This window comes from Osmia lignaria, chromosome 6 (assembly GCF_051020975.1).
Source record: "Osmia lignaria lignaria isolate PbOS001 chromosome 6, iyOsmLign1, whole genome shotgun sequence".
Lineage (NCBI taxonomy): Eukaryota > Metazoa > Arthropoda > Insecta > Hymenoptera > Megachilidae > Osmia > Osmia lignaria.
In genome coordinates this window covers 10,033,014-10,051,492 of record NC_135037.1, presented here as the reverse complement: position 1 = coordinate 10,051,492, position 18,479 = coordinate 10,033,014, and the positions used below count along the sequence as shown (strand labels likewise).

The 18,479-nt window shown below is 35.6% G+C and overlaps 4 protein-coding genes across 9 annotated transcripts; 2 read left to right on the top strand and 2 right to left on the bottom strand.

The window, feature by feature from the left end:
* Positions 1-1,001: 1,001 nt before the first annotated feature.
* On the top strand, positions 1,002-2,469 carry LOC117607648 (histone H2A). The gene is made up of 3 exons (XM_034331591.2): positions 1,002-1,161; positions 1,243-1,450; positions 1,886-2,469. Exons 1-3 carry the CDS (start codon positions 1,140-1,142, stop codon positions 2,061-2,063), a joined length of 408 nt encoding a protein of 135 aa, XP_034187482.1. The 5' UTR covers positions 1,002-1,139; the 3' UTR covers positions 2,064-2,469.
* Positions 2,470-5,804: 3,335 nt separating this feature from the next.
* Positions 5,805-7,558, top strand: LOC117607763 (UBX domain-containing protein 1). Its single transcript, XM_034331853.2, has 7 exons — positions 5,805-5,988; positions 6,061-6,114; positions 6,176-6,334; positions 6,411-6,662; positions 6,728-6,944; positions 7,033-7,213; positions 7,369-7,558. Exons 1-7 carry the CDS (start codon positions 5,933-5,935, stop codon positions 7,413-7,415), a joined length of 966 nt encoding a protein of 321 aa, XP_034187744.1. The 5' UTR covers positions 5,805-5,932; the 3' UTR covers positions 7,416-7,558.
* A 44-nt stretch (positions 7,559-7,602) lies between these two features.
* Positions 7,603-8,847, bottom strand: LOC117607765 (ribonuclease Oy). Its single transcript, XM_034331854.2, has 3 exons — positions 8,708-8,847; positions 8,014-8,551; positions 7,603-7,918 (listed from the first exon to the last, which is right to left on the bottom strand). Exons 1-3 carry the CDS (start codon positions 8,767-8,769, stop codon positions 7,754-7,756), a joined length of 765 nt encoding a protein of 254 aa, XP_034187745.1. The 5' UTR covers positions 8,770-8,847; the 3' UTR covers positions 7,603-7,753.
* A 41-nt stretch (positions 8,848-8,888) lies between these two features.
* On the bottom strand, positions 8,889-18,150 carry LOC117607762 (ATP-binding cassette sub-family G member 1). 6 transcript variants are annotated; one of them, XM_034331848.2, is made up of 12 exons: positions 17,408-18,150; positions 15,342-15,604; positions 13,490-13,607; positions 12,868-13,054; positions 12,273-12,418; positions 11,957-12,195; positions 11,669-11,865; positions 11,428-11,596; positions 11,117-11,217; positions 10,879-11,034; positions 10,569-10,809; positions 8,889-10,483 (listed from the first exon to the last, which is right to left on the bottom strand). In XM_034331848.2, exons 2-12 carry the CDS (start codon positions 15,505-15,507, stop codon positions 10,311-10,313), a joined length of 1,893 nt encoding a protein of 630 aa, XP_034187739.2. In that variant the 5' UTR covers positions 15,508-15,604; positions 17,408-18,150; the 3' UTR covers positions 8,889-10,310. The 6 variants fall into 6 exon arrangements, with proteins under 6 accessions (XP_034187739.2, XP_034187740.2, XP_034187738.2 ...); XM_034331849.2 differs by lacking the exon at positions 17,408-18,150 and adding an exon at positions 17,322-17,342; XM_034331847.2 differs by lacking the exon at positions 17,408-18,150 and adding an exon at positions 17,276-17,334.
* Positions 18,151-18,479: the final 329 nt, after the last annotated feature.

The window sequence follows — 18,479 nt, the reverse complement described above, 5'->3', positions numbered from 1 at the left end:
GTAACAACAGCAGTGAGGTACTTATGATAGGTAAAGTGACTTAATTTAAATGTAAATGTGAGACATCGCGCGAGCACATTCCACGTGAAAATATGCTTGTTACCCGACCTCCAACATTCCACATTCGTACAATAAAAACAATCGGATCGCAATACGCGCTAAAAAAGCGAAAATAAAATTCATTTTGTTAAGAAAATTTTTTGCTTTTTTACGTTCAACTAGATCGACGCTACTCTAATTTGTGGTATCCTTGTACTTGTATCTCACTCTGCTCTCTGAGTGTATCGTTCAACTAATACGTCATACGTAACAACTCCAGTATGTATAATACGAGAACCATTTATAATTTCATCGTTTTGTTCATTGAGTGCCTAACGTTATCCTACATTTGTAAATATCATTATTTTTATGTATTGTATAACAAAATAAGACCGCAAAGTATTTGTCGGTCTCGATCTGGCCAAAACAAAAGCCTAGAAGTAAATTGTTGAAAATATGAATTTTCTGTGTATAATTATTCTTATCCTTTCTAATGCAAAGAAATTGCTTTATTTTCAATCATGTTTCAGTTTTTTAAGTTTAACAAGACCTGCAGACTTTTCGTAATCTTCGAATATCTGTTTGTTACCGTTAATCCAAAATTCAAAATTTAATTTTTTGTCGTACCAGCGCCATCTATATCGAAACTTATCTCGTTCCTACAGGATGCACGCCTGGTGATAATTGTCACCAACTGCTGTTGAAATAACTATTTAGACTCATTCAATTTGACAAAAAGGAAATAAGTAAAAACTAAATAAGCAATTAATAGACTTTGTTAGTTGCAGGAGCTAGTGTTTGCATATTAGCTAATTCTGTACATTAACTCATACTATAAGGGACGAATAGAAGAATATTATTGAATAATTGCCGGTTTTATCTAGGGATTTTAGCCCTACAACGAGGGCGCCACTACTCCTTGGTGAGGTGGAAATATTCCCGCGCAAACAAGAGCTGTCCTAACTGTCGCCGCCAAAATATCTGACGTACATACGCATAACCGTTGTCGAGGAGGGTAGAGGTTCATTCGTTACTTGGCATTCCGAGGAGGAGCATCTATCGTTGTATTTAAGAAAAGTTTCATACATTTACTATAAAATATGTCTGGTCGTGGTAAAGGTGGTAGGTATTGAATTCGTTTTACAATAATTCGGTACTATAAATTATGGAAAAGCTGGAAAACCGTTTACATGTGTGTTTCAGGAAAGACTAAGGGAAAGGCAAAGACCCGCAGTAGTAGGGCAGGGCTGCAGTTCCCCGTTGGAAGAATCCATCGTCTTTTGAGAAAAGGAAATTATGCGGAACGAGTTGGAGCTGGAGCACCAGTTTATTTAGCTGCTGTGATGGAATACTTAGCGGCTGAAGTACTCGAGTTAGCCGGAAACGCCGCAAGAGACAACAAGAAGACGAGGTTGGTAGAGCAAGCCCTTCCTTTCTCTTCCTGTCTTTCACTTTCTTCCTTTTTCTATGTATCTATTTTCATTGTCTACTTTTCCTATTATTTTATAAAAATTAGATCTTGATTTTTTAGTACGTTCAAATTTATAAAAAAGAAAATTGTCATTAATAATTTATTGATATTACAGTATATCATGCAATACAATTAAGCACAAAATTTTTGTTCTTATATTTACTATTTACGAATTATGTATATTGTTTTCTAACAATTATAAATTTCTTAAACAGTGTTTAAGTATAAGTTTTTATAGCATTTATCATTTATATAGCAAAACAAATTTGATACTAATTAGATGTATTTGTATACATTTACACTTAAGCAAGAGATGACCTTTAGGTATAATGTAATATGATTAACTAATACATATGCTGCTTTCTGATGTTTCAGGATAATTCCACGTCATTTGCAATTAGCTATCCGCAATGACGAAGAATTAAACAAATTGCTGTCAGGTGTAACTATCGCTCAAGGTGGTGTCCTGCCCAATATTCAGGCAGTACTTTTGCCAAAGAAAACTAGTACTGGTGGATCTGGAAAAGGCGACAAGGCATCCCAGGAATACTAATAATCTTTTTAATTTAATAATACTTTAGACTATGAATTTGTTTCTTTAATCAGAGATACATAAAGAAATGTTTAGAATATATAAACTTACAATCTGAATTATTCCAACAATACGTATTGTAAAATTATCTTAGTCAATAGTGCAATCTACTGTTTCATTGCTATAAGTAATAGTATGTTGCATTATTAGTTAAGATACATTTCTAATATTGATCACCTCTATGTTTTACTATTTAAGTTTTTATTTTTAATAATATACTCATTTTGTTATGTTTCGCTCCAATTTTGCATTAAATTAACATTGGTATTATGTAAGGACGAAAGCAAATTACAATGGTATAAATGTTTTTGTTGACTGTAAACCATATTTAGAATGGAAATAAACCATAATTACTCTTCACTTTATATTATTTGTTTGAAAATGTTTATTATTATTACGTTCCCATCTGTTTTCTTGCCATATTTCACCAACAACAAAACATTCTATGTCCGTAACAATTATACTTTGAAAGTTTGTACATATACAACTTCCGATTTTGCGATAACTGATAACTGTAATTGATTGGAAATCGTTTGTGATTTACAAATATATCATTTTCATTGTTTGTGAGTGAATTATTTCTTAATTATTTACAAGTTTGTTTTATAATGAATAATTGTGGTGCGCATGCGCTACAGATCCGGTCGTATCCATCACTACCTCGAACAAATGAGTTTCATGATTTGTTCGTTTTTAGGTTATATATTTCGCTAGATCCGGTCGTACCCATCACTATTCCGAACAAGTGAGTTTCATGATTTGTTCGTTTTTAGGTCTTATATTTCGCTAGATCCGGTCGTACCCATCACTATCCCGAACAAGTGAGTTTCACGATTTGTTCGTTTTTAGGTCTTATATTTCGCTATTTACTTCGGGGTCCCTGACACCCCGGTGGCATATTATAGAGTTGCAGCGTCACTGGTACCTCGGGGTCTCTGATACCCCGAATGCCGAAGTGTCGGTAAGCAAAGAGTGTCATCGGTGTTTCGGGGTCCCCGATACCCCGAATGCCGAAATGTCGGTAGGTAAAGAGTGTCATCGGTGTTTAGGGGTCCCTGACACCCCGGATGCCAAAATGTCGGTATGCAAACAGTGTCACCGGTGCTTCGGGGTTCCTGACACCCCAAGATGATATCCTGTCGGTATGCAGAGATAGTCACTTGCGGTTTGGGGTCGCTGGCACCCCGATGCAGTATTATTGGTATGCAAAGATAGTCACCGGCGTTTCGGGGTCCTTAATACCCCAATATAATATCAGATAGGTACACAAAGGGCGTCATTGGCACAACGGGGTCCCGAACACCCCTGGACAATATCAGGTCCGTATGAAGAGGGCACAACCAGTATAATATTTTTCCAGAGTTTATTTAATTTACTTCATTTATTATTTCTTGCTTACTAAATAAGCTCATCGAAGGGGAATAACATTTATGATTATATCCCTCTTCAGGGTCTCAGCCGAGGACCCCATTTATTTTACTTTTTCCAGTTATTTATATAATTTTATCCCTCATTATAGGCCACGGCCATCTCAGTATCCCGTACACCCCAGCATTCCTTCTACCCCAGCATTCCTTTTACCCCAGCATTCCTTACATCCCTGCATTCCTGCAACCCTTAAATACCATTTTTTTTTTTTTTAACGTGGTGGAAATCTTTAGAAAGACACCCTCAGTCCCCCTGGGGAGGGACCGACGGTAGTGTGGGATTTTTACCCACTAAAACCACCACGGTGGCCTGCACTAGGGTGGTAGGGAGGGTCCTTTGACCCCCCGCCTTGTGCCATACTGCGCCGACATCGGGGGCGACACCCGATGCCAGCACTCCTCTGGCCGCGTGCAGTGGAGACCGGGGCCCCAGCCCCAGACCCCTACGGAATTCCTCGTTCTGTTACATCTCTGCATCCCTTACATCCCTACATTCTTTTCATCCCTACATCGTTTTCATCCCTACATTCCTTACATCTCTTCATCCCTTAAATCCCTACAATATTATCAGCCCTACATTCTCTTCATCCCCACATTCTTTTCATCCCTACATTCCTTACATCGCATCATCCCTTACATCCTTACATCCCTACATTCTTTTCCTCCCTACATTCCTTACATCTCTTCATCCCTTAAATCCCTACATTCTTATCATCCCTACACTCTTCTCATCCCTACATTCCTTACATCGCATCATCCCTTACATCCCTACATTCTTTTCATCCCTACATTCCTTACATCTCTCATCCCCTAAATCCCTACATTATTATCAGCCCTACATTCTTTTCATCCTCACATTCTTTTCATCCCTACATTCCTTACATCGCATTATCCCTTACTTCCCTACATTCTTTTCATCCCTGCATTCGTTTCATCCCCACATTCTTTTCATCCCTACATTCCTTACATCTCTGCATCCCTTATAATAAATATATTATAAAAACTGCTTCGAGTAAAGGTAAGTGAAGGTAAGTTAGTAGAATTTCGCGAAAATTTCGAAAAAACAGCGCCCCCTAGCGGCAACAATTTGAACTAAAATAGCGATGTCGAATCAGCGCCCTCTGGTGGCGAAAAAAGGAACTATATCATGCTCAATTTCTGGCCCTCTGCGGCAAAAATGCGAACTAAAATGGCGATGTTGAATCAGCGCCCTCTGGTGGCGAAAAAAGGAACTATATCATGCTCGATTCCTGGCCCTCTGGCGGCAAAAATGCGAACTAAAATTTCGATGTCGAATCAGCGCCCTCTGGCGGGGAAAAAAGGAACTATATCACGCTCGATTTCTGGTCCTCTGGCGGCAAAAATGCGAACTAAAATTTCGATGTCGAATCAGCGCCCTCTGGCGGGGAAAAAAGGAACTATATCATGCTCGATTTCTGTCCCTCTGGCGGCAAAAATGCGAACTAAAATTTCGATGTCAGATCAGCGCCCTCTGGTGGCGAAAAAAGGAACTATATCATGCTCGATTTCTGGCCCTCTGGCGGCAAAAATGCGAACTAAAATTTCGATGTCGGATCAGCGCCCTCTGGTGGCGAAAAAAGGAACTAAATTTGTATAAAATCGCACCCCTCATAGCCGCAAAAATTTCAACTCAATTTCAGGGAGGTACTGGGATGTGTCGAATGCAGGAGTATAAGTGATACAAGGATGTAACAGATACAGGCATGTGAGGGGTGCAGGGATGTAAGGGATGTTGAGATATAAAGAAGGCTGGAATGTGAGGAATGCAGAGATGTAAGGGATGTGGAGATGTGAGGAATGCAGGGATGTAAGGGAAGCAGACATGTAAGGGATGCAGAGATGTTAGGAATACTGAGATGTAGGGGTTGCTGGGATGTAAGGAATGCAGTGATATAAGGGTGCAGAGATATAGTGGAATCTGAGATATAAAGGGTGCAGACGGAAGTAATAAAATCAACACGTTCATCCTCCTAAGGAGTTTATTCAATAAGCTAAGAAGGTTATTACAGCAAATTAAATGAACGCAGAAAATGAAATAAGGATTAATGTATGCCTTTAGCTACCTACATGAAGCTAGCCGGAAGGAATAATAAAATATGATTATTTTTAATTTCTCTTGTATTTCGTTCATCAAAGCAATCTCATCTGGGGTTGTCTGGAACCCTTTAAATCACGACCTCTCGCAAACAAAGGCATGTCCAGTCTTTTGTATTTGTAGTCACTGCACTGGGTAAGGATTTGTAATACATGGACGCAGCAATATAGGTGAATATAGGTAGCGCGTCGTTCGAGGGTGACGTTAAGTTTTTGACTGCTTGGGTATTGAATATAATTTTGTTAGTTAAAAGTATTTCATATACGTTTTAAAAAATTGAGTTTAAAATGTCGTCGAGTGACATAAATATGTTGGTCGATATGGGTTTTAGCATGTCTAAAGCGTAAGGACTTCTACTAATGAGCGTTAACGAGTATATCTAACCTTTAATATTTTAATATGTATTTTATTTTAGGGAAAAAGCTTTAGAAATCACAGGAAACAAAGGTGTTGTTCCAGCAATGGAATGGTACGAGAAAGGCCGCGGCTTCATTCTCGTCGTCCGATGACGATCTTAATTTTTATTTTAGGCTCTTGGCTCATTCAGATGATGCAGAACCATTATCTGAACCACCTATCGCTGAAAGCGCACCACCGTCAATTGATCATACACCAGTTCAGGATGACACTGCTAATTCTATTGGTCAGGTATCTACCACTGAAGTTGCTAAATCTATGAAATGCGATATGTAAGTGCATCATGTTTATGTTGACTAATATTTATATGATATTTAAAATAATATATTGATTAATATGCATATATAGATGTGGAAAATTGTTTAAGTCTAATTTGGAAGTTGAATTTCATGCAACAAAGTCTGGACATGATAGATTTTCTGAAAGTACAGAAGAGAAAAAGCCTCTTTCGGATGAGGAAAAGAGAGAACAACTACGAATATTGACAGAAAAATTAAAGCAGAAGAATAAAGAACGAGAAGAACAAGAAAAGAAAGATGCACAAGAAAGAGAAAAAAATAGAATAAGGTCTGGAAAGGAAATGGCTGAAGCTAGAAGAAAGTAAGTTATACTAAAACAAAAAAGGAAGTATATGTTATATGTTTATTCACCTATTTTCATCTTAGGTTAGAAGAGTTAGAGATGAAAAAACTTTTGGAAGAAAGAAAACGTGAAAAAGAAGAAGAGAAATTAGCACGGCAAAGGGTAAGAGAACAAATTGAAGCTGATAAAGCTGCCAGACGTGCTAAAGCTAATGTTGAACAAGTACCCAAGGAACCTCCTTCTGTGCCTTCATCCTCTACAACTCATCATAGAAAAGAATATAATGAAACAAAATTACAGGTAATATATTATATTTCTGGATGCATATTTATATACGTGTGTTACTTTTTTCAATATATCAAGAACACACCAATATTCAATGTTTCAGATTAGACTCACTAATGGACAAACATTAACACAAAGTTTTGGAAGTAAAGAGCAATTATCTGCTGTCAGATTATTTATTGAAATTAATAGGACAGACGCACCTGGTCCGTTTAATTTAATGACGAATTTCCCAAAGAAGATCTTTACAGAAGATGACTATGATACTCCATTGGATGTGTTAGGTATCATTTATTGTTATTTTTTTCATTGAAATCGTTTGAGTCAGCTTTTATGATTTAGAGTAATCTTTATATGTCATTGATATCAATACTTTGTAGTAATTGCATAATTGAAGATACAAAGTCCAATCATCTGATTGTAATGACTATACTTTCAGGCTTAGTACCATCTGCAGTTATAATTGTGCAGAAGAAAGCAGAGTGAACGTCATAAATATCAGCTTGCAGTGCAATCAATAATATGATTTGTAAGCTAATGTACCAATTTATAATGTCCTACAGATTCATTATAAAGAAAACAGCATTTTAAAATATTTCTTCATTTGTAATTTACAAGAGGTACACGTTTCTATGATATTTGTTATTTAACTACAGTATAATTTGCAAATAAAAAAGGAAAAAGAAAAATATACAATTAAAAATAATGGCAGTTTGTTTGTAATTTTTAATTTCTTCATAGAAAATTATTTACCTTTCTTCTTTAAATATTACAATTTGTAAGTTCGACGTATCACGTGTTTCGTAACTTTGTACATTAGGTAATTACATTTGTACTACAGTGTACCCGTGTGGTACTTCACTCAGATACGTTACCAGTTTAGAATTATCACAATTTGTAGGATATCCATAAATACCATCACAATCAATTAATTGTAGTGTCTTATCGAAACATATTCGTATCTCGAATATATATGATTCCCCAGTTTGCTATACCAATCGCAATATTAATTTGATTAGATACTAATCGAATTGATTTAATTAGATATTAATCGAATTGATTTGAGTAGATACTAAACACTTACCTGGTTTTTCTGGCACATTATCGCACCCCGTTTACCTAAAACCTTTTCAATGGCATGAAGAATATCCGCCTTTGCGTACGCTTTTCCAGGGATGATATTCGCTTTTGCCAATACATGTTTCATATCGTATGTTGCTAATAAGTTAAGCCCTTTTGCAAAATATTTATATTCAGTATTTAGCTGTTCTATCACTACTGCACAAGTCCCATGTTTATTCCATTCGTGTTGCCAAAGTGAAGAAGATTCAGTACCCTCTTGTACATCTATCCATTTTTCTTGCAGCTGTTTAATCAATGGTTTTAGCGCAGTCGAGTTAAACACGAGAGATTTATTACAAAATTGCGGCCCTAATTTGTGCAATTGAGAAGGCCAAAGACCATGAATTGACCATTCATCTTTTTCTTTTGGAAAATAACATTTATGCGATGCGGAATTTGTTTTCCATTTGTAGCAAACAGTGGGAGGCCAATGTTGAGTGAAGATTAAAAGATCGAAATCATTCGATTCCGATGCAATAGGTTTCCGAGGAATAATATTGCTAAAAAAAATTTTACAATTTCTTAACTCTTTAAGAGTATCTTAAATCTAATAATACGTTGAGAAAATTAAAAAATACTTCAATATTCTCCTTGTATGCGTTACGTATTTTAAATCGCGAAACGGAGTACGATTGAAAAGAATAGCTTTCACTTACCCATTTACAATAGTCAGGAGAATTATATATAAAATACTACAAACTTTTTTACTATCAAACATTTTTGTGGTAAATTTTAATTATTAATCTAAACAAAGAAAACATGAGCTAATGTATATTTGCCCGTGCTTCAGCTGCTGATCTTATGAAGAAAGATCTGTACTGTCGCTCCCTTTTAAGAACTGCACCCCACCATATCTACACCTTTCTGATCACGTAGCAGATGGTCAAGCACCTAAGTGTTTCATGTTTTGTAAGATAAAGTGAACTTGTGGAAAAAGCACTCTCCCTCTGATTTTGATAATTTTTAAATATGCTGTTAAATTCGACACTTCGGTGAACTTGAGGAAAGGCGCTCCCCTTTCTATTTCAATGATTTTTTGAATATGTTGTAAAATTCAACATTTTAAGCAACTATTCTCCTTTAACCTTCATGTCGGACTTACTTAGTTTTCGAGATATTTGCAAAAAACCAGGAGTACCTACTACTATATTGAATTTCGCCTGTACGTATACGTCGTGGCCGTTTATCTTAGATTATTTCGTTGTAAGTTTGCTCAACGCTACAAAAGAGGAAAATAAGTGATCGTGCTTATCTCTCAATATTCCATGTAAAGAATTTTCATTTTCGAGTGTGGAATTCATTTTTAATATAAAATTGCTTATCACATCAAAGTAATTAAAAATAAAGGCGGTAGATGAGTTTTGATATCTAAGCTTTGATAAATGATATTTTTATCCATAGCTGAAATCTATAAATATAGAGCTATCTGTCCTCGTGAGTTAAGTTTACACGTGAGTGCCTCAACATCTGGTACAAAGTATATTATGTAATTATAGTTATTAAAACAATTTTATTTTGTATATTTTATTTAATAAACATACAACATCATTTATACACATTTCAAGAATATTAAAAACTATTTCAGCAAGCGTTTCATCGATCTATATATTCACTTTTTTGAGAAATTAATCCTAAGTTAAATATTTTTCACATTTTTTCTAATGCCCCTTCCTATATGCAACCCAGTATACAGGCAAGCAAGTAAGTAACTCTTACCAAAGGCGCAGTCTCCGATTACCGACACATGTATACTTCAATTATTGTTGAAATTACAAAAGGTTAAGAAAGATTTATTAGATAGAAATTTTTTTACCAAAAAAGCGCTGAGAACGATTCCACTTTAAGCGAAGTTACTTAAAATGGTAAAAAAATTTTCGATCAATCTGTGTACACTGCAGTAGGTAAGTAATGGCCAATATTTTTAAACGCTATAAAATATAAAAGAATCGTGTCGTAATAAAAAAATTTCTTTAATATTATATACTGATACCATAAATGTTTGAGGATATTTTGATATTGGCTCTACATGGACGTTAAAGCGTGTGAAATTACCGACGATTACTTTCTTAAATATTGTATATTTTAATTCGATACATTTCGTTGTAGAAAAATTTTTTCTATCAATATATGTACAAGATACAGATCTCTTTGTTAGAGACTACTTATTTGGCTTTCTATCACATTGAAAAAACAAAAAAGGGTTCCACTTCTTCCTCTCAGTATGTATTTTGTACACGTCATGGAAAAAGACTAGCTTTCTTAATTATCAATATTAAAGCGATTCTTTATCAGCCTTCCAATCAGGTGCAGTGCTTGGAATGTTTTGTTTGGCCTAAGTCTTTGTCTTAATAAATAATAGGTGAGAATCTTAAGGAGAATGAGGATAATTATCAAGGCAAGAAAATCTACCCAGAACACCACATGCTCCATTTCTGAAACAAAAATTTAGGCATTGCTGTATTTATTAGATTTGCAATTGTATAATGAAAAAATTGCCATCCTAAGGGAAATACTTACGCATTATTTGTAAAAGTAGTCGAGGTGCGCTATATTCACAGAATATTTCTGTCGGCGGACAATACAATTGTTCACGATTGAAACCGTACAAGGCGGTTATAAGACCTTCCAAACCGTAACGAATGTAGCTCAGATACATTATCAATTTACGATAAAAAGGCAAATCTTGCATTTCACCCAGTCCTTGCACCGCGACCAACATCAAAGGAACAGTGATTGCGGGTCCAACGAACGTACCGTTCTATAAAACGAGTATTTATTTAGAAACAAATATTGAAAATTTAAAAACTGTATGTATTTAGAAACGTACCACTATATTTAACATAGTGGCTATAGCCAGGGCCATACTTTCAGCTATGAACATACACAAAAAACAAATGCTAAAAAACATCGTGCATCGAAAGAGTTCCATGGGTTGCCCCGTAATTACGTACACCATTGACAGATATATTGAGGATACGAATATCTGCAAAGTTGAATCAACGAAGAAATTACGATCCGCGAAATGGCTCTTGTTTAATCACAGATCAATTTTTGGAGAAGTTCACCTGTGCAGGTAAGTTCACTACGGTGAAGGCACAATAATAGGGGCTCAAGTCGTACCACATATTGAAATATTCTCGTTTAATAAGTTGCACCTCCGCAGGAACTGTAATTTTAAAATTAATTAGAAAAAAGGAAAAATGATAATGAAATTTAATAAAAACGAAAATAGAGAGCAATCGAGGATATCACTGTACAATATTTTATATGATAAACGCGACATCGAATCATTTTTCTTTGGAGAATTCTAGATCGGGTTTCAACAATTAAACGCCAAGAATCATCGATTCTTCTCGCATAAATATTGATTTCTTACACTGCATTAATACCGGTAACATAGGTACGTAGAGGAAAATTATCAAACAGGCGAAGCAAAAACCAAAATTGAACAAGGTCTTCGTCCCATCGTTACCAACATCCAAAAACAAGCCACCGATGATAAAACCGAGGAATATGTGTAACCCTATCTTTAGATACATGTAACTCTGTAAAACGTTAATTAATTAATTAATTAAATTGCTTAACGAAAGTGTTCATTTGGGCCTGATATTTCATACCCTATTTCTGTACAACTGTAAGAACATCCTTCTCGAGAGAACAACGAATTGATCGTACCAGGAAACTTTTAACGTCTTTTCCGGAAGATTTGAAGCCGTTGACCGAGAAACAGGAACGATAGGCATTTCTGTGTCCACGAAATTCATCATTCGAGTTATCCACTCTGGACCGTATTCGCCAGCAGATACGTCTATCACTATAACGATAAACATTTGTTTAGAGATATTACCATCCATCTATGACATGATGAAGCCATCGCCACCTTAATCAAGGTACCGTTTACTCACCAAAATCGGCGGGATTGTAATGTTTCGGGCATTCCAAACCGACCTGTTGTAGAAACGGTACCAAATTTTGCACGGTGTTTCTATAAACGCATTGACCATTGGCTACAACGTAGACATGATCGAATTTCGCGAAAATCCTCGCACTTGGTGTGTGAATCGAACAAATTACGGTTCTTCCTAATCGCGCTAAACGTTCCAACAGCTCGATACACTGTGCCGCCGAGGTTTCGTCCAATCCTCTGGAATCAATATTTTAAATCATGTTGAAAGCCATTGTCGTATTACTACACGTAAGTTCAACGAACGAATTACTCACGAGGTTGGTTCGTCGAGAAATATGACCGGAGGATTGTTCACCAGTTCCAACGCGATCGAAAGTCTTTTCTTCTCGCCACCCGACAACCGTTCGGAAATCGTGTCTTTCGCACGGGTTAGTCGTAAGATGTCCAAAATTTCTTCGATCTAAAATTATCGAAATTACAATATCCAGAAAGAACGTCGTAACAATTGAATTCAAGAAAAAGTGAATGAAAGCACGCATCTCCCTTGTTGATCTTGTATCCGGTGTGTTTCTATCCGGTAACACGCTTCGAGAATACGAATAATGCCGCGCAATGCAGTTTCAGTATTCTTGTCTTTCCGAGAATACACCTGTACATGCATTTTAAACTGTACAATTTTGCCTGTACCTTCTCCAAACACCATAAGAAGAATGCTGCTTCGAGTAGAACAATGGAAAGAATTCATGATATTTGGTGTAACGTATGAAAGGAAGAGCGCAATACAATTAGTGATGCTCTGTTAACTCTTGCTCGAGTTTTGCAAGGGCCTTTTTAACATTTTTAACATCGCTTTCTCGAAGGCTTCAATCACTTTGAATGAACATTTAAAAAATATTGACTAAAACTTACAGCGGTCAGTTTCGTTGCTTTGGAAATGTGTCCAAGCTTCAAGTCCACGGCAAATTGCATCGCCTCGAATACCGTGAGCCGCGGTTGAATCAGATCCTCTTGCATAATGTAACAGGACATTTTCTTAAAAGACTCCACGTCTCGTAGCTGTCCATTGGTGCTTACCTGTCCGGTGACACCGGTCAATCTGAAACCACGATGACCGCCGATTTTGTAAACGAAACGAAGAGCGAGGGAAAGGGTAGCCAGAAGAGGTGATTGTTGGTCGTGAAAGAGTCTCGATGTCGTAGCACGCGAACAGAGTTAGTTTATCGATCGACCTGACGTTAGAATTCGTGTTATCTCCAGCTAGGGTGAAACTTCCACTCGTTTATCCTAGGTCGCGGGGTCACTGATCTTTGACATCGAACTCGAGCTTTTAGACAAAATAGAAGATTGAGAAATAAATGCAAGTCACAGAACGTTTAAATTGATCAGCGATTTAGCAACTTATTGGCTTGTTAAAATACTGTTTCAATTACTTCCGTGTTTGATAATGAATGTCACTTATTCGACAGGTAATAATTTACCTGCCACACGATTTGCATACTTGGTTTATAATGTATATTTCATGAAATTTTACTTGTATGCTGCGAGGATGTTTAATAAGGTAGACTTCCCTGCACCCGAAGGACCCAAGATCGTGGTCAACTCTCCGGATCTGAATTGTCCGCAAACTCCTCTCAAGATTACTTTCGAACCTATGACATAAGAAAATAAGTATTACAACAATTTTACGTGTACGAAAAATTGTGAGAAAATGCAAATAAATGGGGAGTTAAGTATAATATTCCAAAGGAAACATGACACGGCGTTCCACGCGTAATTGTTATGCAGCTCTCCGAATAATTTTATCACCGTTCCATGTGGTAATCGTGTCGTTAACATATGTTAAATATTTAATATTTTCGAGGTTCCTTTAATCAGCAACGTCAAACCCGTTGTTTGACAAACTTCCTTATCAATCCGTGAAAAATTATTATTACTTTCGAACGATAATAATAGATATTCAAACGGCACGATAAACACGTGCTTCAATGTATTCAAGTGGATCACATTCTGATCAATCCTCGAGACTTTTAACACCATTTATTCTATAAGCAAGTCAGGCAAGAGTGAAATGGAAAGCAGACAAAAAACTATTGTTATTGAAATCTTTTTCAATTAAAGTACATTCACATGAAGTTATACAAAGATAAATTACATCCTTCAGAAATGTTTCCAACTCCGGTGGGAGGCTCTACTTCTCGTCTCCTCGACATTCCGATTACATCGGAATAACATTACTAATTTACTACGTAAATGGCACAGTACTATCAAAAAAAATGTTACAACATTGACAGTGTAATAAATTCGTAACAGGTTCATAAGATGTAACATTTATACCACTTTTTATAAACGCGGACCATTTTCTCTAGAATCATTTATCATTTTACGACGATCAACTTCTAATTACTTTGAATAAAAAATTGATTATACATCCTTTGAAGAGTTGCAAAGACTTCTAAACGATTAAAATTCATAAAGCGAACGAATGTCTGATGAAGAAAATTAATAATCCAAAGTCATTTATCGATATTCGTGATGAATTCATCTTCAGAATGTGTAAATCTTCAGATGACACCAAGAATCTTCTTTAATATATTATAATCATTCAATTACACAACGGCTAATAAATGGCATATTTCACAGATTCTGAAACGTCTATGGTTATCTAACTTTTTTGTCCTTGCATTATGTATTAGTGTTAAATCGACATGCAATTATCCGAGGAACTGCACTTCTATGTTGTACAACATTCAGTTTGAAAGGTTTCAAAGAGGAAGATAGCTTTATTCAACGATTATCGCGGAAGATAACATATAATATCATATTGATTAAAATTTTATCATACCATTCTATCGTAATGTTGTTTTGATATACAAAAATAGAGTGTAAACATTTTAACCGATCTAAACCAAATTTTGCATAATTAATTTTTATCGTTCTACCGGAACACTTTATCTCCTCCCTCAAATTTCACCCCCTTGACCTTTTACGATAATTTCAATTTAAACTTCGATGTTCTAGATATAAGAAGTCTAAGAAATGTCGGGTAATTTAAGTTAGTTAAGAACATAAAAGTCCGTCAACATTATTAAGTTAGTACTACGTTAATACCATACTACTTCCTACTTTATCTCAATCATAATTTTTTCCTGATCATTTTTATGGTGGAAAACTTTGACGGAAAAACCACGTACAATGAATTACGGATTGAAAAACGAAAGAATAGAATTACAATTATCTGGAAGACTCTTATCTTGCATGTTATTTTTAGCTCTAAGGATGAGTGTAAATGGCACAAGGAAATATGCACATTTTACTTTTTAATTTGCCTGGGGAAGCCAGATTCTCTCCGTTTTTTATTGTATTCAAAATAAGCAGCAATTTACCTTTTCTTCCGTAAGGTATCGTATAAGTCAGGTCATTGAATTCGATGTCGATCGGTGGTAATTTTTTAAGATGCGACAAAGACACGTTCTGCGTAGCAGCATGCTTGGTACACTCGCGTGTCCCATCGATGCTCTTCTTTGCCTTGAACTCCGATTTTATGGGCATGTTTGATATTAATAATAGCTTCAAAAGTTCACGTTCTCGTCACTGAAGCCATTTACCCGTGATCGCCTTTCTTTCGTTCCTTGAATGATTCACCGCACTGAAAACACACCCCGCTTGATAAATTAACAATTCGTTTAAGTAAAAAATTCATTTGAATTTAAATATGTCATCATTTAAAATTCAACTTTCGTACGTTTATATAAGCTACTTGCGATCAAGTGGTCAAATTTGTTGTAATTTCTGAATAATTGACGTGTAATCGATACGTACCGCTTTAATTTATCGTGGATTTAATTGTTCAATTGATTTTAAATTGTTAATTGTTCTTGAAACACTGACAGTTTCATGGAAAAAGAGTTACTCTGACGAATAAAACACATGGGGAGCAGTCGAAAGCTCAGCACACGACAGATCGCGGTGGAAGACTGATGTTGTAGCAGCTTTAACCAGGTCCCTATTCTCAACGATACCATAGTGTGCGTTTCTATGTTTTATGTGTGCGTGTGTTACTCGCTTACCCGTGCTTTACACACCACACAACCGTTCATCGTTGCATTCATGGATTGATTACGTATATCACATTGACACTAGGAGATACCTGGCCGCGATATGGCTAAACTAATTACATATCTTTGCGATAATTGAGAAATTTATTCGCGCCTGTATCAAGCCTACTGTTTATTCTCATTCTTCAGGAATAAGAGGGCAAGCTGAATATTTATAATTCTTTTTTTCCATTGTTGTAACAATAGAATTATTCACAATGTTTGCCGTAATGGAAGAATTAATCAGAATTTATCTGTCAAGAGCTTTTACAGTCGATCCAATTTTATATTTTTCCACTAACGATTCGTATATTATCGAACACGTTCCAATTGAAAACTTTATCCTTTTATAATAAAATTGCATAACGAATTGTGTAATAATATAATTGGTAGTCTTTGGAGCACTTGAAGAAGTAATTCGAACATTTCGTTAATTACAAGTCAATTCTGACAATTTACATAACGATAGATATATTTTTAAGCCTTTGCTGTACTTTATTGCATTTGTTTAAGATGATCCTATCGAATCTTTCTTTTTCAAAACAATGGTAAAACTTGAATAAAAGCATTTTAAAAAAAGCTGCAAAGTCCAGCATGACTCACGCAGAATGTTTGCAGAAACTCATACCCTATGACCATGAAACTATTACGAATCGTGATATGTACTAAACTGGAACAGAAGAAAATACTGATAGCAGGAATTTGTTATTATAAAGAAGATGAAATTTTTTCAGTTATATTGCAAAATTTGTATGTAACGCTATATCATCTAAACGATAAATATTGGTTTATTATTGGTTCAAAGTTTGAAGCCATCTAATTTTTTAATCTTTAATCACAATGAATTCTAAAATGCTAATATGCTAAGAATAGCTTACAATCGTTAATTGACAAAAGGAAGAAAGATTTTGAAAGCCATTAGCATTTTATCAAACTGGAATTACGGTTTATAACAAACTAATCAAACGCTGTTAAAAAAAAAACTATTTATAAAACATTAAAAATTCAACAATGATATCATCGTCCAAGCACTCGTGCCAAGCGTAAACTGAAACGATTCAAATCGTCTGATAAGACGAATAGTTTGTAATGTCACGCAAGATGTAGTCAATACGTGATTTAATGTCTGAAATATCTTACTGTACTTTCAACAATGTACATAACATGCATTTATTGTTATCTACAACAAACAATTAAGAGGAAAAAATTTTTGAAAAATCTACCGAGAAACGCGCGAAAATTCCAATCGGCTCGAATCCAGACACTCACCGTTCAAATAACAAGAACCGACTGGCTGAGCCAATTTCGTTCCTTCTCAATTGCCAACTACTACGTGTTACAATTCTTTAGAATACCTGTATATGTACACGCATGCTCCGATCTACGAATTACGCAGAGATATTTTCCCGAGGTTGCTTTTCTCCACGGTATTTCCTCTGTGAAAGAAGTTACATCCTCCACGGTGCATTGTTCTGACCGAAGAGACGGATTCTCGCGAAACTCGTTATTACCGCTGCGTGCGAGCAAACTGTTTATTTCGTTTGCAGCTGTTTCCGTTTGTCTCTCCGTTGCCTCCCCTGACATTAAGTTTCGCGCAGAATTTATTTGCATGCTAATTTCTTGTTGACTTCCGTAGAAACTTAGAATTGCTACATTAAATTAGCAAAAATCATTGCTTTAATTTTGTTTTTCAGTCATGGGAATTAGCGTATTGAAATTCAAGACGTCCCAAACTCTTGTCCGATTTAAAAGTAATTTTCTTATAGTTTAATCTCGTAATTGATAGCCCCTGAACGTTCGTGTTACGCCTCTGTAGCTTTTCTTCATTATTTTTCTTCTTTTTATATAAATACTCTACAATACAATAATCTAGTTCCGAGTAAAACATTTTGCTTTGTCAATAATTTGTCTGAACAAACATAAATATCCCCTCTCATCGCAGAAGCTCAGTAAAAAAGCACAGCGGTAAATGCATACTTTCTTTACATTACGGTAACCAGTCAACATTGTCTATCCCATTTGTTTAACCAGGAAGAGAGGAAAATGGAAAAAATTATACGGATACTGCTGTCAGGGTAAAACAACGAGTACGTTGAACTTTCACGGTGGACAGAAAATCGGAGACACACATTCTACTGTACATGTGCATTCGATTTCATCCTAGTATCTCTATTAAAATGAGCTATTTGTCATAATTAAAATTAACACTTTCCCACTTTTTCATACGTGAACGAATTTAAGCAACAAGTATATTACGAAAAGCACGGTTTTTTTTATTCGTAATAAACATACGCTATATAAAATACAACGAAGACTATGCCAATTCAGCATAGGTACGTGCATTTAGATGCACGGTATTATTTTACAAAAGTATACATAGATGTATATGTATATTGATCGTAATCGATCACGCTGATTTAAATATAA